The sequence below is a fragment of the Bubalus kerabau genome, chromosome X (genome assembly GCF_029407905.1).
Source record: "Bubalus kerabau isolate K-KA32 ecotype Philippines breed swamp buffalo chromosome X, PCC_UOA_SB_1v2, whole genome shotgun sequence".
NCBI classification, from domain to species: Eukaryota; Metazoa; Chordata; class Mammalia; order Artiodactyla; family Bovidae; genus Bubalus; species Bubalus kerabau.
Window position 1 is genome coordinate 140,998,544 of NC_073647.1, and position 23,855 is coordinate 141,022,398.

Consider the following 23,855-nt stretch of genomic DNA (forward strand, 5'->3'; position numbering starts at 1 on the left):
CTTGTTGGCCTAATAGAATTAGGATAAATTAGATTGAATTAAGAATACCAACACTAATGAAAAAGAAAAAAAAAAGGCAAAAAAAGACTGAAGATCAAGCTAGAGACAAAACAGTACCCCTGAATTAAAGATGAAACTTTACCATCTAATACATATAGCATGCATATTCTGAATATTCAGAATACTGAAAACGAAAGATAGTTACAAATATATCACTAAGAAAAAATTATAATTGTAGTGACCCACTTAAAAACACTGGGGGAAAGGGGAATAAATTGGTAAGAAGGGGAGGGTGAAAATGTGATGGTCTCAAGTATTGCCCTAAATATCTTTATATACCTTCATCAAAGAAGAGCTTGAATATACTTTACTGTATATAAGGTTTACCTCAATAAAAAGAAATAAAGCCAAAAAAAAAAGTAGAACTTGAGCTGTAAAACTCCCTCTGCCCAATACCTAAAGATGATTTCTATTGGATTAGTTAATATACAGACTGTTCTGGCATGTAAAGTTATCCAGTGATGTAACACTGCAATCTTCTTAAAACTTACCCGTGAGAACTCCAGCCACCTATACTGAAAGCGCCTGCTTAAGTTTGGAATTCTGGAATAAACCATCCTCCACACCAAATAGTTGGCAATGGTCCTGTTAACAGAAAGAGAACACATTTATTGTACTAAGCTTGATATCTGATGCTCTGCAGAACACCTTGGGAAAATCTGTTGGCAAAGCTCCATGGAGGGACCTTTTGCTCATACAAAACTGCAGAACTTTCACTTGAGAAATGACATCAGATGATACAATGTCAATAAGCTCAACCAAAAATGGCTTGCTTTTCACCACCTAATGCAGACAGATGATACAAAAATTCCAGCCCCAGGTCTCAGCATGAACATTTTGCTTTCCCACTCACAACATGGAGTCCACTGTTATCCATGCTTTCATGCCTAGAAATTGTTGATACCTTCCAAATATTAGGTGACTTGACAAAATGCAGATGGATTCTTACCTTTTGGAAACAAAATGCAATATACCAGCTAATGCCAATTACCTAGATATGCACCCTTGTTCGATACGTACTAGATGTGGGAGTTTGGGCAAGTCACTAAAGTTCATTGATTTCATCTTTCTTTGTCATATAATGAGGATGACCTCTACCTTACAGGGTTATTGTGAAGTTAAAATAACTAACAAAATGTTTGACAGAGTAAATTTCAGGTTTTCTTATTGTTGTTCACGTCCAAACACATAAACAACCCCATACACTCATAATATCCACAACACATATTTTTAATAATCCATTACATTTTCTTAATTTCTGCCTTTTTCTATAAGCAAAAGGCACCTTGACCTCAAAAGTATGTGTGATCTGAGTTAATTTCCAACTCAATAGTGATGATGAATTTTTAATGACCCATTCCCTCCCAGCTGTGCCATTACCATGGTGACTAATAACACACATTCTTGAGATGGCTCTTGGGGTCAGCCAGCCATGTGAGAGCAGTGTGACATGATGGTAACTGGCCAATCAAGAGTAACCCACACTCTCATTTGCATGGCATCCTAACTCAGTGGACATTCACTCTTAGCAACTAAATCCATTTCAGTGTATACACCCAACATATGTATAGCTATTTTAATTTATATAGAGATATACTAATGGGCTAACATATCAGGACTGTCTTTAGCAAATTTAGAAATAGAAATTTTGAAAGATAAAATGAAATAAAGATGTTTTCCAAAGTCCTTAATTAATCCTTCAAACACTTTTAGTTAATTCTTCAATACACATTATCCATATAGGATTAGGTTAATACAACAACAGTCAATGTAAATCAGCATCCCATATAGTCATCTTGACTATTTCAAAATATTGCAACCATATCCTTCCCAGATCTGGTTAGAACAGCACTGTTTTTATCTTGTCATCTGGCCAACGAAGATGGCATAACTAGAGTGGGAGAAGGGCCACTTCTGACATTTTCTTCCCATTCACTTTGTGCTTATACTATTAATAATAGTTTCAACTCCTGTTTCTCTACAAGAATTTTTTAAATCATTTGCTCACTTTGTGAGGATTGAACCAATAGTAAAATTCATAAATATATAGGTATATGTAAATGACTTGAGATTATTTTCAATATATGGAATAAAAACTAATCAGTGAAGGTAACACTGCCCACTCTCATACATGGTATATAGATCAAATGAAGGGTTCATGGCTATCTATACAGCAAAACTAATACAGCCTAGCTATTTTTTCAGTAGAAAGAATGATACATAGAGGTTCTAAAATTTTCTCCTTGGGGTTCCCTGGTGGCTCAGTGGTAAAGCATCTGCCTGCCAATGCATGAGACACAGGTTTGATCCCTGATCTGGGAAGATCTCACATGCCATGGGGTAACCACGCCTGTGCACCACAAGTATTGAGCCTACGCTCTAGAGCCCAGGAGCCACAACTACTGAGCCTGTGGGCTGCAGCGACTGAAGCCCGTGTGCCCTAGAGCCTGTGCTCCATAATAAGAGAAGTCACCACAAAGAAAAGCCTGTGTACCACAGCTAAAGAGTAGCCTTCACTTGCTGCAACTAGAGAAAAGCCCGTGCAGCCATGAAGACCCAGCAGAACCAAATAAATAAACTTTTTTCAAACAATTTAAAAAATATTTCTTCTCAGACCCCATGGATTTTGTTGAAGTATGCACACTTCCCCTCAGAGACCACCATTCTCATCAGCAAAGTCTAGCCCTTGTCCTTGCTCTTCTGAGGCACTATAATAAGCATGTAGTTTCAGGTCATTTCTTTGAATCTTTTGAGTTCACATCCCTAATCCTGAGCAAGACAAGTGCTCATATTGTTGGCCAAGTATCCTCCCAGATGCCACGAGGAATGCAAATAAATAGGAATTCACACCTACATTCAGAGAACTTAAAAGTCTAGCTAGGGGATATGGGACTTCAGATTTCAGCTTGTTCATAGAAATGGGTTTTTCCATTGAATGGGATACATGGTAAGTACACAAGGGATCCTTCCATCATTCGCTCATTCAGCACCTCCTGAACACCTGATACATACAAATAGTTCTAGGTGCTGGCAGATGGAAAGGTGAGGAAGCTATAGTCCCTGATCTCCTGGAGCTTTCAGCTGAGCAGGGGAAACAGGCAAGCACATAGCAATGATGTGACAGACCCTAGCACCCACAACTGCATGCCAGAGAGTTGGCTGGAAGACTGCCTGCCTCAAACTGGGGGATGAGAGTAGGCATCAGGAGAGGGACGGGCCCTGGGCCATGAAGGCTTTAGGGTGTGGAGTGGGAATATAAACTCTGGAGCAAGAATTTAGCCTCTCTGAAGCTAAATAATGGAGGAATAGCTTGTGTGTGAGCGGGGATGGTGAGCAAGTTCATCACTCACAGAGCTGGGCAGAAAGGCCAGCTACAGCCGGGAAGATGCAAGCAGCAATTAGGGTCCAATATCTAGAATGTTAAAGGGGCAGAGACCAACCCTAATGCAAGGTCTGTAGGCTCTTCAACCTTAAAACACTGCTTCCAGGGTGTGAGAGCTGTGCTGGATCCCTACGTACAGATTCCAAGGAGATCCGTGGCCAGCAGATACGCTTACATGAATTCAAAAGCTATTCCCTCACGGTGGTTGTGATGCACCAGATTAACTGGGGAATGATGGTGTGAGGATGGGGCCTGATGGTGGCAGTAAAAGACGCAGCATGATGCAACTATGTTGGGGTCTTAGATTTTTCTGCCTTTCCAGCTCCCTTGAAATCACACTGCTAAGGCATCTCGTATTACCTCTAACTCCCACAGCACCGCTACAGGAGAGATGTCCTCGTATGCATTTTACATGACAGGAAACTTGAGGCCTAGAACCATGAAGTAACGCCTCAGGATCACATACTCAGTCGGTCTCCAACTTACAATCACCAGATGCCCAGGCCACTCCAGACCAATTCAATCAGTGTCTCTAGGATGAGACCCAGCACAAATATTATTTTTAAATCGCCCCAGCTAAGTCCAGGGTGTAACCAAGTTGAAGAACAGGTGTAATAAGCATGTAGTTTCAGGTCATTCCTTTGGATCTTTTGAGTTCACATCCCTAATCCTGAGCAAGACACCAAGAGCTAACTGTTGGCCAAGTATCCTCCCAGATGCCACGAGGAATGCAAAGAAGGCTAGACAAGCCTAAGATATGTCTGACTCGAAAGCCTCTGCTTTTCCCCATGCCACACATGGACAGATTAACCCCTCTTGTTCCACCAAGATTTCCTAGCCAGTCAAAACCGTCCAACAAAGGCACTTTCCAAAAATCTGTGGGTATGAAGAAAGAACAGTGTATGAGGGCTCCACAGGCAAGGCATTATAAGACCACAGCACAGGACCTCTGACAGCTAGAAGCCAGAAGCAGGGAAGCTCGCACAGGGAGACAATGGCACTGATGAGCTGCTCCAGCATTATAAATAAACTGACAGAACACTGGGGAGCACAGCTCTGGAGTGCTGATATTACACACCAGGAACAGATCTGACCGGAATGACTGAATGACTGCCACTTAATGCTCAAAAAAACAAACAAAAAGAAGACTCAGCAATAGTCCTTAAAAATAACACATCTTTCTCTTTTCAAAAAGCATTTTCAGCAGTATGGTAATTTCCCCCAAATGGCAATCAATAAAGTAGAGGAAAACAGAGGCTCAAGAGAGAGAGAATCCACCACAAAGAGAGCAACGTGAAATCATTTCCCAAAGCCTCTGACGAGGGAGATTTTTTTTTAAAGAAGATTTTTCTGACCCTTGTTGTCAATTAGTGACAGCTTATATTTGTACTGTATTGCATTTAAGAGATCATAAAAAAAAAGATCATAAAGATCTTCTCTGAGCCTCATGACAATGCTGTGGGGTGGTTATTATTATTATTCCAATTTTCAGATAAATAAAACAAAGATCCGAGGTCAAAGTACTTCTAAGCATGTGTCAAATCTAGGACTAACATTTGGATCTTCAGATTCCATGGCTTGCATTTGCTTCTCTGAGCCAAACCACCTGAGGTAAGCCAAACAGGTACCTCTCAAAGGTTCTCAAAGCTGAAGAGATCTTCCTAAACCCTAGAGGCTGCCCAGAGGTATGCAGCATCAGCATCACCTGAGAATTCCTTGGCCTCCCCCAAGATCTACTAAACCAGAAATTGTTGCCACTTTTTTCTTTCTCTCTCTCTTTTTGGCCATGCTGCACAGCATGTGGAACCTTAGTCCCCTGACCCGGGATCATGCCCACGCCTTCTGCAGTGGAAGAGCAGAGTCTTAACCACTGGACTGCTAGGAAGGTCCAGAAACCCCTCAAAGGCAACATCCAGGTTAATGTTAGTCCCATCACCCAACATGCTCAACATTGAGGACATACTCCTTTTCCACTATCCCCTACCTGAAAAACTCCTCCTTATCCTTTGGAGTCCTGCTTCTGTGTCACCTCCGAGATAGTGGTCATGGGGCCATCTGGTTAACTTCTAGAAATTTTTAGGAAGAATCTTCCATGTGAGAAGTACCATACTAGGCCATGATGTTATAAAAACAATTACAGGAGTGTCCACCATCAAATGTTCACTGTTTCATGGGGGTGAGGGAGAGGAGCAAACCAAAAAATTAGATAATTTCTTTGATATTTCAGTCTTGGGCACAAAGCTAGACTCTATTTCCCATCTTCTCTTGCAGTTAAATTGGTCATGTGACTGAGTTCTGGTCAATGGAATGGACACATACCACTTCAAGGCCTTCCCATAAAACCTCCTATGCAATCCTCTACTCTCTTTCCCCATCCATCAGCTGAATGGAGAAGATTCCAAAAGGCCAGATGAAGGCAGAACCACAAGATGGAAGGAGTCTAAGTTCCTGAGTCCCTGCTTGGAGGAAAGCTGCCTTACGGGGACAGCCATGCTGGACATTCCAGGAGCGCAGGGTACAATCGTCATGGTACAAACCAGTAAGTGTAGGGGTGCTTATTAGAGTGACTGGTATGTCCTGACTAATAAAGTAACTAAGGGAACCCAAGGGCACATTTCCTTGACCACTCTTGTGCTACAACCCAAGGAGAGGATCTGCTTGGAGCTTTCCTCCAAGCAGATGATTTGCAGTCTAAAAAACTTACTGTGGGGACTTCCCTGGTGGTTCAGTGGATAAGAATCCACCTCCCAGTGCAGGGGACAAGGGGACATGGGTTTGATCCCTGGTTTGGGAAAACCCCACATGCTGTGGAACAACTAAGCCCACGTGCCACAACCACTAAAGCCTGTGCACTCTAGAGCCAGTTCTCCACAAGAGAAGCCACCACAACAAGAAGCTCGCACAATGCAACGAAGAGCAGCCCCTGCTTGCTGCAAATAAACCCCATTGAAAGCAACAAAGAACCTAATGCAGTCAAAAATAAATAAATAATAGATAAATACAGTAGTTTAAAAATAAATAAAAGTAGTCTTTAAAAAAACTTTCTGTGCTCCGCAAATAAAGTGTTATCAAAATTTTCAAGAAGCATACAGGGTTTTGAAATCTCAACATACACACAATACAAGTTGTTTCTGATGAATCAGTTGCTAAAGAGTAAACTATGTGACAGAGAGTTGGAAGTTTCAAAATATCTGCAGATCATCTTTTGTTACGGACATAATGTCTGCAGTTAGTTTTTCTATTTACATTTCTTCCACTGTAGTTCACTATGCTTACATCTAAGTTATCATTTTAATAAGAACCAGATTAAAATCTCCCTTCAGTCGTGGTCTTTCTTGGCCCTTTTTGTCATGACAGATCCTGCGGTTCTAAAGCGTAATCACCACCAAAGAGATTATCTAATACAGTAAACCAAGGCCCAATCTATTATTCCTTGGTTGTCAATTAGGCTTTTATGGAAATAAAATCAGTACAGTTTCAAAAATTACCTACTAATTTACAACTGAAGATAACACAGACACTGGAAGAAACCAACTCACTAAGTTCTGGAGAATGTGTACATAGCATGCAAACTCCATCTTTCAACAGAAATTACCACCACAATTTAAAAAGTGTTGAGTAACTCAATGGCATAGGAGTACAAAATCATTGGGGTCATATTTTACAAAATTTCAGAGCTAGGAAGTACACATGAAAAAGTTTCTAAAGCAGTGAATCCCCCCAAAAAAACTAATCATAAGATTCCTGGGGTGCTTGTTAAAATACAGATTTCTAGGCCTCGCTCCAGATCTATAGAGGAGGACTGCTCGAATCTGCATTTTTACCAGAGGCCCAAGGTGATGCTGTTGGCATTACTGATCCACAGATCACACTTGGAATATCAAGGTTTCACCCCACACAGAATCTGAAATGAATTTATTATTTCTACTCTCCCTTTTCTGTATGCTTACTTTTCTGTATGCTTTCTTCAATGAACAACACATTGTTTTTATTTTAAGAAAATAGCATCTTAAAAAGAAGAGCTCTTCAAAAGTGTCTAAATGTTTTCATAGGTGGGGATGGATGCTAAATTTTATTCCCAGGACTTCTCCAGGTGCCTCTTTTTTTTCACATAATTCCTGGCAACATAACCTTGTCTAAGTCCAAATAAGTAAGTATGATTTGGGGGACTTCCCTGGTGGTCCAGTGGCTAAAACGCCATGCTCTGAATGCTAGGGGTCTGGGTTTGATCTCTGGTCAGGAAACTAGATCCCACATGCTGCAACTAAGACCTGACACAGTCAAACAAATATTTTTATAAAAGAAAATATGATTTTTAATCATGGTCCAGCAATTAGCCGATTAAACTGTGATTGTGAACTATTTGACCTTCCTGTGCTTCATTTTCTGTAGTCAAACCTGAATGGCTTCATGAGGATGCAAAATTCTCTTTCCTGATCTAAAATATGACACAAATGAAACTATCTATGAAATAAAAAATAGAATCATGGACATAGAGAACAGACTAATGGTTGCCAAGGGGGAAGGGGTTGGGGGAGAGATGGAGTCGGAGGCTGCAGTTAGCAGATGTAAGCTTTTACATATGGAATGGAGAAACAACAAGGTCCTACTGCATAGCACAGAGAACTCTAGTCAATATCCTATGATGAACAATAATGAAAAAGAATATTACACAATGTATAGATAGAACTGAATCACTTTGCTGTACATCAGCAATTAACATAACAATGTAAATCAACTATATGTCAATTAAAAAGTTATCTTTCCAGAACATTTTTAGAATTTCCTTGCTTTGTAGTGCCAAAGGAACAAAGCAACAAATTCTAAAATATTGTTTAAAAAAAGAAAAACCTGACAGTTCCTGACATTCTTTCACCAGTCTAATTTTTCTACAGCTTTCTGAGTGGTCTTAAGTCTTTTCAGTATTGGTACTTTGGTTTATTGACACAAAGTGACTTATTGGCTTAAAAGAAGAAGGAAGGAAAAAACAGCCATAGACCAAGAATGAACTAGAGGAAAACAAAGATGTTCATATAGAAATCTCAAAAAATAACATCACTATATAACTAGTTTCCAAAACTAATAAACAATTTAGGCTTTCAGAGGGAATATGCAGAAAGATCAGAAATAAGGGGCAAAAATATTGTATATTTGTTGTCATTGTAGTAAATAAACTACACCAGATGATGGTCTCAGCTCGTTTGTCACAAAGGACACCACAACTTTCCCCAAGACTTTTTTGATATAACTTTCTTTAAAAAACAGTTTTCAAAGGACACGAGGGGGAAGACCTTGTAATTTCAAAGGAAAAATAAAAGTCACAGTAAAATGTACAAGAAAGCTCTTACTTCTTCCTCTCAGAGCCTAATATCCTAAACAAATCCTTAAAGTATTGAGGGACTCGGACCACCACGTTCTCTGAGGGGCCAATGTCTTTCAGTTCAGGGTAGAGTCTGACATCAATGACCTTCTTGATGTAGCTCAGCCAGTCGAACTGCGGAGACAAAGACAAAAAAACACAGTGAGAGAAACTCTGCTGGGGAACAATCAAGGAGAAAGGCAACCAGAGTCAGTAGAATGTAATCCATGGCTTGTGATCTCAGACCAAATAAACATCCAACTGCTCAAATCTAGAAGATAAATGCCTGATCACTGCCACCCAGATCAGACTTGCTGGCTGAATCATAAATGGAGCATGTGTCTGTGCCATCTGTGTATGGAGCACATGTGTGTGCACATACTCACCCAGCAGCACATGTGCTCACGTCCCTGCACTCTCATCCTCCCATCTCCTCCTCCCACCTTCTCTCCTGCTCTCTCTCTCTCTCTCCATCCCTCTTGCAGTAGCACTCACCTCCCTTCTCCCTGCACTCGGCCCCATTCCACGCTCATTCACTCTCCTGTCCCCATAGACATAGATGCCCCGCGACAATTCTGGTTCACCCTCTGGCACAGCCTTTCTTACACCAAGGGAAACAAACAACACAGAGTAACACGTGTCTCCCCTTCATAGCATCACTGTCTTGGCGTTTTGACCTGGCTACCTAGAAAGTCCTTTCCAGGCTTTTCCTTTTCTTTGCTCCCCTGCCTGCCTCCACTAGTGAAATGGAAAGCCAGTCACTCACTTGCCCAACCTACCCTGTAAGGAGGTAGTCCCACATGCCCCAGTTTTACTCAGTAAGAAATAAAGGGATGACACGTGGAAAGGCGTTGGTTTTTCCTGGTAGAAGAGTTAAACATGGCCCATACGGGGGCTTGCCCCTTCTTCCTGCTCTGAGGACAGATGTGACATATGCAGCTATGGCGGCCACCTTACAACCCTGAGTCATCAACTATGCAGTCAAAAAGCCGACATTGTAAAAAGAGTGGAGTGGAAAGAAAGAACTTGGATCTTTGACAATGTTGTGCAACAGCTAAACCAACACCAACAGCAACCTATGTCTAGACTTTTGTCTATATAAGGAAATAGGCTTTAAGTTTTTAGGCCACTCTTGGAAAAGGTTTCTGTTCCATAGAGTATACGGCATCCCATGCATAGACAAGGGATATTTTATGTGATGACTGACAGAGATGGCGATGAGCAAGAAGACCAATGGTAGCTTTTATGAGGTAAAATTTTACACACAGGTGAAACAGAATTGCTTGTCAAATGACCAGTTGAGATACAATTTCCTGGGCTGCTTTCACTAACCTGGGGAATCATAGCACTCAGCTGGGAGATGTTCATTTTGTTGTACATGGCTTCACTGGTTCGGTTTTCATGCGGAATCATTATCTGGTGGAAAGAAACTTTGGTTACTTTTTTCAAACAAACCATTTCTAACTGCATAGCTACTTCCTACATGTGCCAAAACATCTGTATAGTATCATAAACTTTTTCAAGATTTTGGTGTGGTGACGAACCTGGGAGAGAGGAGGGGGGAAAAATCACTTTAGACAGGATTAAGAAAATAAAAAGAAACTTTCCTTTCCTGTTCAGTGTGAAACATTGGACTTGGTACAAAAATAACTACTCAAATCCCTCCCTAACCTTTCATGTGGATGGACGAAATCTATCACTGGCTTGGGGTAGATAGCCATGCTAAGATTGGGCAATTTGAGACAAACATCCGCTGTCCACCTGTAGTATCCAGGTAACAGCCTCTACAGTTCATAAACTACAGACCACCCCTTCATTCCCAGGGGAACGTTCTCACTAAGCGCACTAGACTATCTGAATAGCGCTGCCACCAGTGATCGTTCTGTCAACAGTTTCATGCCTCACTTCCCTTCTCCTCTCTGGTTTCTCTGGCCCGGAAATTTCCCTGGCCCCACTGCTAAAGGTATGGGTTCAGTTACCACCCAGACATATTTCCACATCTGCTTCTCCAGCCCTGACCCTTCACACTCCTTCCATTCCCAACACTTGTGCTCCTGGCAATTTTGGCAACATCAAATCGAAGCTTCTAGGCTCTGCCATATCTAATCTGAGAAGAGCAGCAACAATCATCTTCCTCACTTCTGCAGACAGGCAGTAGCTCCTCATACCGCTCAACACATCATGATTTTTCCTTAAGGCCCTCCATAATCTGATTCCCCTGCATTAAACTCTCCACCTTCCAACTCACACAGGACTCCCCTACCCTTGCACTCCTGTCCACCATCACTACCCTCATGGTTTGAACCATAAGTCAAGACTTTGCTTGTGATTCATTTTCTGTTGCAAGTCTTTCCAATTAAACTCCACTTGGCTCCAATCCCAAGGGCCATGCCATCAACAAGACCTCCCCTTAGGCACACATCTCTCTAGTTGGGATTAGCTGAACGCACACTTCCATGGCTGTGTTTACAAGGATTTCTGGGGGGCTTGGCGAAGTTGTCCTGTCTCCCCAGCTTTAGAAGTCTGCCTGGGATGATATGCCCCACTAATTCTGAAGGTCCCCAGTGACCTGGGATGTAAGATACAGAGATGAGCATTATCAGCTGGCAAAAAACCCAAGCACCATGGATTTGTCAAGATACAATCACAGAAGGCTGAGTGGCAGACATCTGTCTCCTCTTCCCTTTAGTGCCCTCAGCTTCTCCCTCCTCACCATCCATGGAGAGACTTCCTGTAGCTCACAGGCAACCTCCTGCCTCCATTTCAATCACTGCTTCAGAGAATGTCCGCACTCTTCCTCACTCCACTCAGACTCATAGGCCCAGGTTGGAGCCCTTTGGCCTTAGAGCTGTTTTCAGCTCTCTGTCAGCTCCTTCCTCCACCCCACGTATTTGTCACTTCATTTAGCCTCTTGACCATTCCCAGTCTTGCCTCGGCCCAGCTGTTTTGAGTTCCCTTTTTGGTTCAGATCCCTGGCTCAGGGCAAGGCCTTTCCCGCTGTATTGGAGCTTCAGTCCAAATGAGGTCTCTGGGTCTCCGATTTGCCTGGGAAGGGAATCCAGATGGCCTCTAGACATGGCAGAGAGGCCCAGTCTTTGACTCCAGAACATCTGCAGCAGTCTTTGCCGTCTTCAAAGGTGACACACAGGAAGGAACTGTATGTGCTGTGACTAGGGGGTCTGGAGAAAGACACACATGTACACCACACCAGCCAAGAGGCCGACTCCTCCAGACCCTATCCATCAGCCTGCTCCCACCTTGCCACCCCACGACACCTCGCCAAACACAAAACCAAACAGCACTTGGACTCCTAAGCACTTCAAGATTTTTACCAACTTCTATTATAAAAGACTACCAACAAATACACCACCACTTCTTGATAAAAGTATCATTTTTTTTTCACTACAGTGTATCTCCCCAAGCAGATTTCATCATATCTATTCCACCCAATCCTGAGGACGTATAAAGATTTTATACTTTGGTTCTTCTAGAAAAGTTATTCTTTGAACAAAGCTAACCATTTAGGATTTCTCATTAGTCTCTCTCAAGTTTGTTCTTAGATCTTTTTGTCTCCACCATGAGACTGAAAGAATTTAAAAGGTGATTTACACAGAACACAACATATGATACAATGACATTCATGAAAGTGGGGCAAGAAAAGAAGGAAAACCAGGGCTGGGTATAAGAACTAATACATGCTTACCAGCCTGCCCTATACACTCTCTACATCAAATTATGTGACTAGACTTCCCAAAGCCTCAATCTTAGATGAGACTAATTCTGCATTGGAATGGTATAAAGAGTAAACTAGATTAAAAATAATCTTCCACTTAAGCCAAATTCATATGGATTTATCAAATGTATCATATTCTTCAGTTGAGGCCAAACAGGCATTTCCCTGGGAAAACAGAGAGAGCCTCTCCCTGCTGCTGTTCTTTGTGCACCACTGACGAGAATGTGGACGCTGACTGGGCTTCAAGCAGGGGCAGAAGAAGAGTTCTTATATGTGTTATGGTTTTTCTTCCTGCTACTTCCCAGAGAGGGGTGCTATGAGTTCTATCTTGGACCCAAAGGACAATGCCACAAAATGATTTTTTATATATATTCTCATGCAAGATATATCACCTTTAAAATAAGGAGAAGGAAAAGAAAAAGATTTTAGATGAAGACTTACCTCAGCTATCTTTATTTCCAACCTAAGCACCGACTTCATGTCATGCTCTGCTCGGGAGCTATTAGCTCCCAAAAGCACAGCAGTATCCACCATGAATTTGTAAAGGGCATCCCGATACTGTAAGAGATAAAGAAGCAAGGGACCATGACAAGAGTCTATTAGGGAAGTATGTTTGAGGAACACAGAAGAGCAGAAACATCAGGTGGAAATAAATGCCCATTGTTTTCACTCTGTACTCAAAGTATGGTATGAGCATTATGCAATACCAACCACTCATCTACCACCTTGGGACAAAGAAGAATGATGGCTACTTGGGTACTGTTTCCATGACAGACAGAAATGTCCGGCCACCAAGAATCAAGAGAACTTGTTTTCTGGCAACCAGTAATATTAAGGATATATGAAACATCTACAAATGAGTCCAGACTCCTCTTTCCAGGCAAGTGAGGCTTTAATATTAAAAAAAATGGGAAAGAACTGGTTGCTAAAAGCAGGAGGCATGATCCATGAAGACTAGTGGGAACTGCGATTTATTTTCTTCCAGCTCAATTTACCCGTCTCCACACTAAAAACAAAAGACCAGCAATCGAATGTTTTTTTCCATTTTGTAGGGTTTTTACCAAGTTCTCCTCACTAGCTCAGGGAGAAAGGAAAGGAAAGATGAGAAAATGATGAAGAGAAATCGAGCAAATGCAGAAGTTCCTCGCTGCATGTTCAGAACCCATTTTCAGGCTATTCACATACTATTGGAGAGGAAGACCTTACTTTGTGGGAATTGAGGAATCTTGTGTGTGTGTGTCAAGGGGTGAGGGTGGGTCCCTTCTCCTTTCAGGTACATTTTAAGAACTCAACACAACAGCTATTAAACTGTTCCATAGTTATGCTATGGGAATAAGATTCCCTAATATACACCTTGATTCTGCAAAGCTATTCTTATAATGCTTATGACTCCGAGACCTGCACAGTGCTTGGCATATAGCAGGCCCTTAATAAATATTTGTTGAATCAGTAAGTAAGCCTCACAGATAGTCAGAATTAGAAATGTTTTGCAATTTCCAGTTAAATTCCAAAAATATTTATTCGATCAACACATATGCAAGACGTCTTGCTAGGCCTTCTGTGCACATAGGGGGAGTATAGGTGAAAAATTAAATAATACTTAAGTCTAGTTCCCAGTGTGTGATCCTGGGAGGGAGATAAACACGTCATTACTAATTTTAACACTAGCAACATCAAAATAAAGTCTTTACTAAAGCTGCTAAGTGCTTGGAAACTCAAGAACTAGTGAATTCTAGCCTCGAGAAACCAGGGAGAGAGTTTTTTAAAGGGGACAGATTCAGGAGCAGAGGCGTCCTTCTGAGAGATGTGCGAGCTGCCTTTGTTGGGGGAAGAATAAAGATAGGTGAGACAGCAAAGTGGTTTGGGACTAGGTTGTAAAGAGGCCTTGAACTCCCTCTAAGGAATACAGAGTCTAACTTGTGAGCAAAAGCACACTGGGACATGTACTTTGAGAGCTTGCCAAGTGGTGCTAAGGAGGTAATGGAATGAAGGGGAGGAGGGAATAGTTAAAAGGAGACTCAACAAGGATCTGCCCTAGGGCAGTAGGGAGACAAAGGAGGCACCAGGGGGAAGAGATATTTTGAAGGCAGAGTCTACAGGACTGATTGGTTACAGGGCGGGGACAACATTTCAAGCATGGCTGCGTATTAGGTGGTGACCCAAGTAGAAACAGAAGTGCCTCCAGACTGGTAAAAGTTCGTTCTGTCCAATTTCAAGAAGGAAAACTTGCCAACCTTCTTTGATGAGCGTCCTCAGCCAGAAAGTCGCTGAGGATCCTGCCCTTCGGAGCCTTCTAGATACAGGCTTTCCTATCAGCAAAGGAGCAGGGACTCCGTGAGAGCCAGCACTTCCCCCATTGAAGTCCCTGCATTCTCAGGGCAGGCCAGAAACCCGAGCCTCCCTGGTCAAGGGTCCCCCGGGCCTGAGGCTCCCTTGGAAGTTCAACAGAGGTTCCAAAATGAATTCAAAGTGTCAGGAATAAACCAGCTCTAATCCAATCTCCAGGAAATGACTAGGTTTCCAAGCCAAAGCAAGAAGTTTGAGAAGATTGATCCCATCTGGTTCTCATTAACCTTACGTTAACCTGGGGCACCAATTTAAAAAAACAGATTCCTAGGCCCCACTTCAAGTCTACTAAATCCGACTTCCCATGGCTGAGGCCCAAGAATCAACACTTAATAGAAGCTTCCGAGGTGATTCTTAAGCAATACAATTTGGGACCTGCTGGTCAACTGGGTGACCATTCCCACGCTTCTGCAATATACTGAGAGCTGTCCACACTTCTGAGGGCTGGCTGCAAGACCACTCCTTGGTTACTGCATTTGGTGTGCCGTCTTCCCTGCTCAACTATGAGGGCACTGCACAGGGAGTGCTCAGCCTTCATTTCCAGACTCCCAGAAAACAGGGAGGGCCATTTATCTGCCCAAATAAAAGTCCTTTGCTTCCTACATTTGGGAAAATGGTTGTCAAACACCAACACTGCTCCATTCGAGTAAAGAGTTAGGGATTTTAGAACAACTTATGAACCTCACAATGTCTGACAAGATGCAGAGTTGAATGAGGAAAACTTACAGACTTGGCTTCCGTGCTGTTATCAAGGTAGTCTTCCCTCACGGCTAGGGAGAGTGCCGCTTGGTCCAGCTGTTGAAACAAAAAACAAAGCATTCTGCTCGCACTGAAAATTCTTCCGTACCATGTTAATGAGTCATGAGATCAGGATCCCTGCCATATTTTGAGCATGTGTCACCATTACTAAAACAATTCAAAGCAAACAGGTGCTGCAGCAATCAATGACAGTTATCAAGAATCAGAGACCTGCCCCTGATTCCGATTCATGGTTTCTAACCTTTTGAGTTTCTAACAATACTAAATAGTGTCAAAGCTAAATGACTTTGAAATAGGATTATCTGATTACCCCCCTATTTTATGGGTGAAGAAACAAAATCCAGAGAGGTGATTTTGCTTTGAGAAATCTTTGCAAACTTTAGAACCCTCTTTGGAAAGTTTAAAATAGGTGATGAAAATACAAATAATAATCAGACAACTAAATATGTATAATTATTATTAGAGAAAATTACAGCATAATTTCTTGAATTAAAACTTTCAGCAGCTTAAAGGTAATCAAAGAGAAGATCATAATCTTTGCAAAAAAATGTGCTAGAATAATCAGATATCCATTTGCCAAAAAAAAATGAATTTCAAACCAGACCTCATGACCTGCACAAAAATTAATACGATATGGATCTAGAACGACATATAAACTACATATAAAACCTAACAATAAAAACTTCCAAAATCACTGTGGATTGGTGACTGCACACATGAAATTAAAAGAAGCTTGCTCCTTGGAAGGAAAGCTATGACAAACCTAGACAGCGTATTAAAAAGCAGACACATTACTTTGCCAACAAAGGTCTGTATAGTCAAAGCTATGGTTTTTCCAGTAGTCATGTATGGATGTGAGAGTTGAACCATAAAGAAGGCTGAGTGCCAAAGAATTGATGCTTCTGAATTGTGGTGCTGGACAAGACTCTTAAGAGTCCCTTGGACTGCAAGGAGATCCAACCAGTCAATCCTAAAGGAAATCAACCCTGAATATTCACTGGAAGGACTAATGCTGAAGCTGAAGCTCCATTACTTTGGCCACCTGATATAAAGAGATGACTCATTGGAAAAGACCCTGGTGCTGGAAAAGATGAAAGGCAAAAGGAGAAGGGGGTACAGAGGTTGACATGGTTAGATGGCATCACCGACTCAATGGACATGAATTTGAGCAAACTTGGAGATAGTGAAAGACAGGGAAGCCTAGAGTGCCGCAGTCCATGGGGTCGCAAAGAGTCGCACACAACTTAGAGACTGAATAACAACAACAAATAAAACCTACAGTAAAAAACACATGGGAAAATCTTTGACCTGGGGTTACACAAAGAGTTCTTAGATATGACACCAAAATCAGATACATAAAAGAAAAAATAAATTGGACCTCATCATTATTAAACATTTTTGCTCTGTGAAAGACACTGTTAAGAGAATAAAAAAGATAAGCTACAGATAGGGAGAAAATATCTGAAAATCACATATATGACAAAGGACTTGCATCCAAAATATATAAAGAACCCTCATAACTCAAGAAAACAAACTCCCCAATTTAAAACTGGACAAAAGATCTGAAGAGACATTTCACCCAAGAAAATATTCAAATGGAAAATAAATTTATGAAAGGATGCTTAAAATCACTAGTCATTAGAAAATGTAAATGATACCCACAGTAAAATACCACTATACATCTACTAGGATGGCAAAAACAAAAACACTGATAATGTCAGGGACTTCTCTGGCAGTCCAGTGGTTAAGACTTCTCGCTTCCACTACAAGGGGTATAGGTTCAATCTCTGGTTGGGGAACTAAGTTCCCCATGGCTCATGGCATGGCCAAAAAAGCAAAACACTGATGATGCCAAGTACTGGTGAGGATGTGGAAAAACTAGTTCACTCCTACACTGTTGGTGGGAATGCAACATGACAGAGTCACTTTGGAAATCAGTCTGATAGCTTCTTACAAAACTGAACGCATATATGACCCTGCAATATCACTTCCAAAGATAAATGAAAACTTATACTCACATAGAAACCTGCATGTAACTTTATTCATTATTGCCCCAAATCTGAAGCAACCCAAATGTCCTTCAACTGGCAAATGGATAAACTGTGACACTCACCCATAAAAAGGAATGAACTACTGATACATGCAACAATATGGGCATATTTTAATCACATCCCCAAAAAAGGCAAAACTACAGGGATAGAGAAGAGGGGATGGGGAGAGTGGGTGATTACAAAAGGGCAGCACAAGGTAAATTTGGGGGAAGCGATGGGACGAACTATTGTCTGTCTTGATTATGGTGGGGATTCTGTGACTCCACGCATTTGTAAAACCTTACAGACTTGTGCTTCACAAAAAGTGAATTTAACTGTAAGTAAAATTTTAAATAAATAAAAATTTTAAAGTTCCAGAATTTCCTCTAAATTTCTGGCTGTTCTTTCTTGAGTATAAGCAACTGCCCAAAGACTGAATAAAATGAACCCGACATCAAATTTTCTACCTTAAATCTTATCCACACATTTAAAAAGTTAAGCTAATTGGGGGGAAAAGATGTTTTCATAACATCGACCTTGCCTGGGTGTATTGCTAAAAACCTCAAAGTATTGTGTTGAATCTTCTTCTCTAATTGGCCCCAAACAACCAAGTCACAAGCCAGCCTGGCTTCATCATATTCCAATTCCCAATATACCACCCTTTCTTCCAAAAATTAAGTAAGCCAGGAACATGAAACACGATATTATGATTAAGATGCTTTGGCTTTCAATTAGAGTTGAACCACTTGGAGAATTTTTTGAGCTTTAGTCTCAAAGGAAAGGAAACTTTGTAGACAATATCAAGAAACCCAAAGCTTCCCTCTGATGAAATGAAGTTAAATCCATTTATTGTAAAAGTTTAGACGATTCAAGTGAAGTTACTGGACCTGTTTTAAATCTTCAGATTGCTACAGTTCCGAGGGAACCTCTTAAATATATGAAACCGATTGAATAAGGTTAGTTAACTAAAACTAAAAACAGACACACACTTGAGGCAAAAGACTTTCTCAAGAGGCCAATATTAGGACACTATGTTATTTGAGGGTTTTTAATCCATGCATTTGTAACCGATCTTAATATTGCAAGTAGAAAACAAAACACATGTTTAGGAAATCCAATACCCTGAACTGATATATGAATTTTTCTCTCTGTCTGAAATGACACACAGGTTAGGAAACGAAACAGTAATACAAGAAACATCTCACACATTATGATGTAGTTATAGGACAAAAAAGAAAAACTTTATCTCCAGGAGAGTCTGTCCTTATCATCCCTACAGATTTTACTAAGAGTCGCACAAATGCAGGCCACTGGGTGATGATCACTCTAAGTCACTGTTCTGGTAACACATACTGACACAACCTTGACCTTCCGAACCCTCTTTCAGGACCACGGATATTCCAAAGTCTTTTATTGTCCCTTAAATCCTCATTCTTGCTGTCTCCTTACACAAAATGAACCCAAACACATGTAGCAAGATATGTTCTGAGGAATTAATCTGCCGTCTCGTGTATTTTTGTTTTTCCTTTCTCCCATTTAAGTCTGTGGCAAATTTTGTGTCATCCTGCCACAGGGGAACTTGAGCACCATCATGTAGCTTCGAGCCGCCCCAGCTTGCCAAACCACATGTCCTCGGCATGGGAATACCCACTGGAAGAGTGCCTTTTTTCTTCACCCAAAGATACCACCCAAGAGTATGCCCACAGTGATGTGCCTTCCCAAAGCAGGTTTTTTTTTCCCTTATCCCCATGGGTTTGTGGGATTAGAAAAGCCTAGAACATCGAGGAAAATAGCAATAGAATGTGATGGAAAAGGAAGTCTAAATGCATTGAGGGAGAAGAGTTTAGGGGTAAGAGAGTTCTCCCAGAGCAGAAAGAAGACCTTTGAGGCAGTCAAAGAAGTCAAGAGTTTCTTATGAGCAGAGGGACCGGTCAATGTCCCTAGAAAATGGCAGGATTTGAGAGGGAGTTGGGGGCCCAGGGCCCCAGCAGCAGAGAGGCACAGATGAAGGGGTCACAGGGGCTGGGATGGCAGGTTTCTTTTCAGAAATAGATAACTGATGATCAGAGGGTCTCCAGTCCCCTAGGACAGGGGTCCCCAACCTTCAGGATCTAATGACTGATGTCTGAGGTAGAGCTAATGTAATCATAATAGAAATAAAGCGACAATAAATGTAATGGACTTGAATCATCCCCCACTCCTGGTCCATGGGAAAATGGTCTTCCAAGAAACTGGTCCCTGGTGCCAAAAGTGTTGGGGATCGCTGCCCTAGGAGAAGGCTGAGAAATGAAGCAGCTGCCAAGTGAGGACGGGTCTAGACTGGCTCACTTTCCAACTAGAAGGTGGGGTGGGAGTTCAGCGACAGAGATGAGACTGACTAAAGGAAATGCCTGTTTCTTGTGCATCTGAATTTGAGATCTGAGATGTACGTTTGGCACAAAAATTGAAGAGAAACATTCCCCAAATGGTTCTGACAAGCTGCCTGATCATGATTTAAGAGAAAGGTACCTTTTGCCACGTGCTACTGTGCACCAGTATCTATCCTGTGAATTGTCAGCAAGTTCATCCCATTTAAATCTCACAGCAACAGTGAAAAGTAAATTCAAATCAACCTTTCATTACACCTGGGGAAAATGAGACTGAGAGGAGAAACAGCCTGCACAGACATTCAGTGAGTAGATCACAAAGCCAAGTCTCAATCTCTTTAAACACCAAAGCCTACTCTTTTTCCCACTATGGTAGTGGTTTTCAAATTACATTCCACAAAACTTAAAAGGTGCTTCATGGGCTCCAAATATTCAGTTAGATTTTTTTTTTTTTAGAGTTTTAACTACTTCTAACAAAAGCAACACTCACAAACTTTACAACATTGGCAGCCATCGATATGCTAGATTTTGTTATCAAGGTTCACCGGGCTTTATGCAGATCTCAGAAGAAAGCTGTTCCTACCAATACCTAGACATATGCTTGAATTTCTAGCAGCTACGTCATGGTTAGAAAGACTGTAGCTCTAACCTGTTAATTCAGGTGTGTGAATAGCCCCTCACACAAAATGGTATGAACAGGGATACACCTAAAGCAAACACACACAGCACTCAAATGCCAGGCCATGCTCAAACACATCAGCTTGAAAGAAGCTGCTATCTTGGCAGAGGAGAGCAGTAGTAAGCACATGAGTACCTCCTTACATTTGGAAAGTGCTATATTATTGACAGTTCAGTGTCTCTAGAATCAGTTTAACTGAATAGTAAGTGTGCAAGGCAAGCTGTTAAAAATTGATTATTGTGATCCTCTATTACTCATGTTTCCCATAAGCTGGTATTAAAACTACAGGCTTGATTAGACCCAAGTTCTTTTTTTTTTTTTTTTTTCTTTTGGCATCATTGGTGATAGCTTATGCTTCCCACTGCACAGTATAAGGAGGCACACAAAAAAATCTGGTTGTCCCACTTTTAGCAATGGCCTACCATTGATATCTGCGTTCATCTGATATCAGTCTGCTCTCTCCTGAATTTTCCCATCAACCATTCATCTAATAGTTTTAGCAGCCATTGATGACAGTTGCTTTGATATTTTTATTCATTAGGGATTTTTTTAAATGGTAATATTTAAGTTCTATTATTTCTCCTGCCTTTTAAAGCTGAGAAATCTGTATGCAGGTCAGGAAGCAACAGTTAGAACTGGACATAGAACAACAGACTGGTTCCAAATAGGAAAAGGAGTATGTCAAGGCTATATATTGTCACCCTGCTTGTTTAATTTATATGGAGAGTACATCATGAGAAACACTGGGCTGGATGAAGCACAAGCTGGAATCAAGATTGCTGGGAGAAATATCAATAACCTCAGATATGCAGATGACACCACCCTTATGGCAGAAAGCGAAGAAAAACTAAAGAGCCTCTTGATGAAAGTGAAAGAGGAGAGTGAAAAAGTTGGCTTAAAACTCAACATTCAGAAAACTAAGATCATGGCATCTGGTCCCATCACTTCATGGCAAACAGATGGGGAAGCAATGGAAACAGTGACAGATTTTATTTTGGGGGGCTCCAAAATCACTGCAGATGGTGACTGCAGCCATGAAATTAAAAGACGCTTGCTCCTTGGAAGAAAAGTTATGACCAACCTAGACAGCATATTTAAAAGCAGAGACATTACTTTGCCAACAAAGGTCCATCTAGTCAGATCAGATCAGATCAGTCACTCAGTCGTGTCCGACTCTTTGCGACCCCATGAATTGCAGCACGCCAGGCCTCCCTGTCCATCACAAACTCCCGGAGTTCACTGAGACTCACGTCCATCGAGTCAGTGATGTCATCCAGCCATCTCATCCTCTGTCGTCCCCTTCTCCTCTTGCCCTCAATCCCTCCCAGCATCAGAGTCTTTTCCAATGAGTCAACTCTTCAAGGCTATGGTTTTTCCAGTAGTCATGTATAGATGTGAGAGTTGGACTATAAAGAAAGCTGAGCGCTGCAGAATTGATGCTTTTGAACTGTGGTGTTGGAGAAAACTCTTCAGAGTCCCTTGGACAGCAAGGAGATCCAACCGGTCCATCCTAAAGGAAATCAGTCCTGAATATTCACTGGAAGGACTGATGCTAAAGCTGAAACTCCAAAACTTTGGCCAACTGATGCGGAGAACTGACTCATTTGAAAAGACCCTGATGCTGGGAAAGATTGAAGGCGGGAGGAGAAAGGGACCACAGAGGATGAGATGGTTGGATGGCATCACTGACTCAATGGACATGAGTTTGAGTAAACTCCGGGAGTTGGTAGTGGACAGGGAGGCCTGGCATGCTGCAGTTCATGGGGTCGTAAAGAGTCAGACACGACCGAGCGACTGAACTGAAGTGAATCTTGAAGTTCTATTATTTCTCCTGCCTTTTAAAGCTGTGATTCTCCTATAAACAAGAATTTTCTCTCATTAGGTATGAGGTTACCCTGAAATCAGTCAAATTTAGTATGCTGTTGATTAAAATAGATATATCAACTAGATGTGCATGTGATTCTTATTTGGAACCTGAATCAAAGACCAACTGTTAACTTTTTTAGAGGACAATCAGCAAAACTGAAAATTAACTTACTTCAAAACACCACTTAGGGTAATTATTGATAAGTATGATCCTGTTTACTTTATTGTTTGGGGTTTGCTTTTCTAGGCCTTTTCTGTGTTTCTTGTCTAGAGAAGTTCCTTTAGCATTTGTTGAAGAACTTGTTTGGAAGTGCTGAATTCTCTTAGCTTTTGTTTGTCTATGAAGCTTTTGATTTCTCCTTCAAATCTGAATGATATCCTTGCTGGATAGAATAATCCTGGTTGTATGTAGGCTTTTCCCTCTCATCACTATAAGTATATCCTGCCATTCCCTTCTGGCCTGCAGATTTCTCTTGAAAGATCAGCTGTTAGCCTTCTGGGGATCCTGTTGTGTGTTATTTGTTGCTTTCCCTTGCTGCTTTGGAGACACAGACATTTTGGACATAGTGGGGGAAGGAGAGGGCAGGATGATATGAGAGAATAGCATTGAAACATATACATCACCATATGTAAAATAGACAGCCAATGGGAGTTCAGTGTATAACACAGGGAACCCAAAGCCAGGGCTCTGTGACAGCCTAGAGGGGTGGGATGGGTGGGAGGTGGGAGGGAGGTTCAAGAGGGAGGGGACATATGTATACCTAATATTGATTCATGTTGATATATGGCAAAAATCATTGCAATATTGTAAAGTAATTATCCTCTAATTAAAAAAATAAAATATATATTTTAAAAAACACCACTTAATGTATTCGCACAATACAGGATATCACAATAGTTCTGAAATTAAAACAAAAGTCTGGTTTTTTTAGGCCACATGGAATGTGAGATCCTAGTTTCCTAGCCAGGTAAACAGGTAAACTCCCTACACTGGGAGCAGGGAGTCTTAACCACTGGACTGCCAGGGAGGTTACCAAGAATGACAGTCTTAAAACATGGTTTGTTGGTTGGTTGGTTTTAAGTGAGTAATCTGTCAACATGGGACAGTGGTGAAATGGGCCATCAGCATCATCATAGAGCACTGAAAAGCATGTCTTATGCTGAGAGCATTAGAATATTCTCAGCACCATGCTGTTGTTCCATCACCCAACACAAAAATACAGCTGTCTCTGTAGCTAACAATTTCCTGTTGAAGAGATGGGAATTCTTTCAATG

At 41.4% G+C, this 23,855-nt stretch overlaps 1 protein-coding gene across 5 annotated transcripts in view; it reads right to left on the minus strand.

Moving 5' to 3' along the window:
• Positions 1-23,855, minus strand: part of PHEX (phosphate regulating endopeptidase X-linked) — a 227,582-nt gene that overhangs the window by 137,792 nt on the left and 65,935 nt on the right. For all 5 annotated transcript variants that reach the window (XM_055565587.1, XM_055565586.1, XM_055565589.1 and 2 more), the window contains exons 7-11: positions 15,607-15,675; positions 12,976-13,092; positions 10,134-10,217; positions 8,791-8,936; positions 552-645 (exon numbers count right to left, since the gene is read on the minus strand). In XM_055565587.1, the coding sequence (XP_055421562.1) occupies positions 552-645; positions 8,791-8,936; positions 10,134-10,217; positions 12,976-13,092; positions 15,607-15,675 (510 nt within the window). The remainder of the gene's footprint in view (positions 1-551; positions 646-8,790; positions 8,937-10,133; positions 10,218-12,975; positions 13,093-15,606; positions 15,676-23,855) is intronic.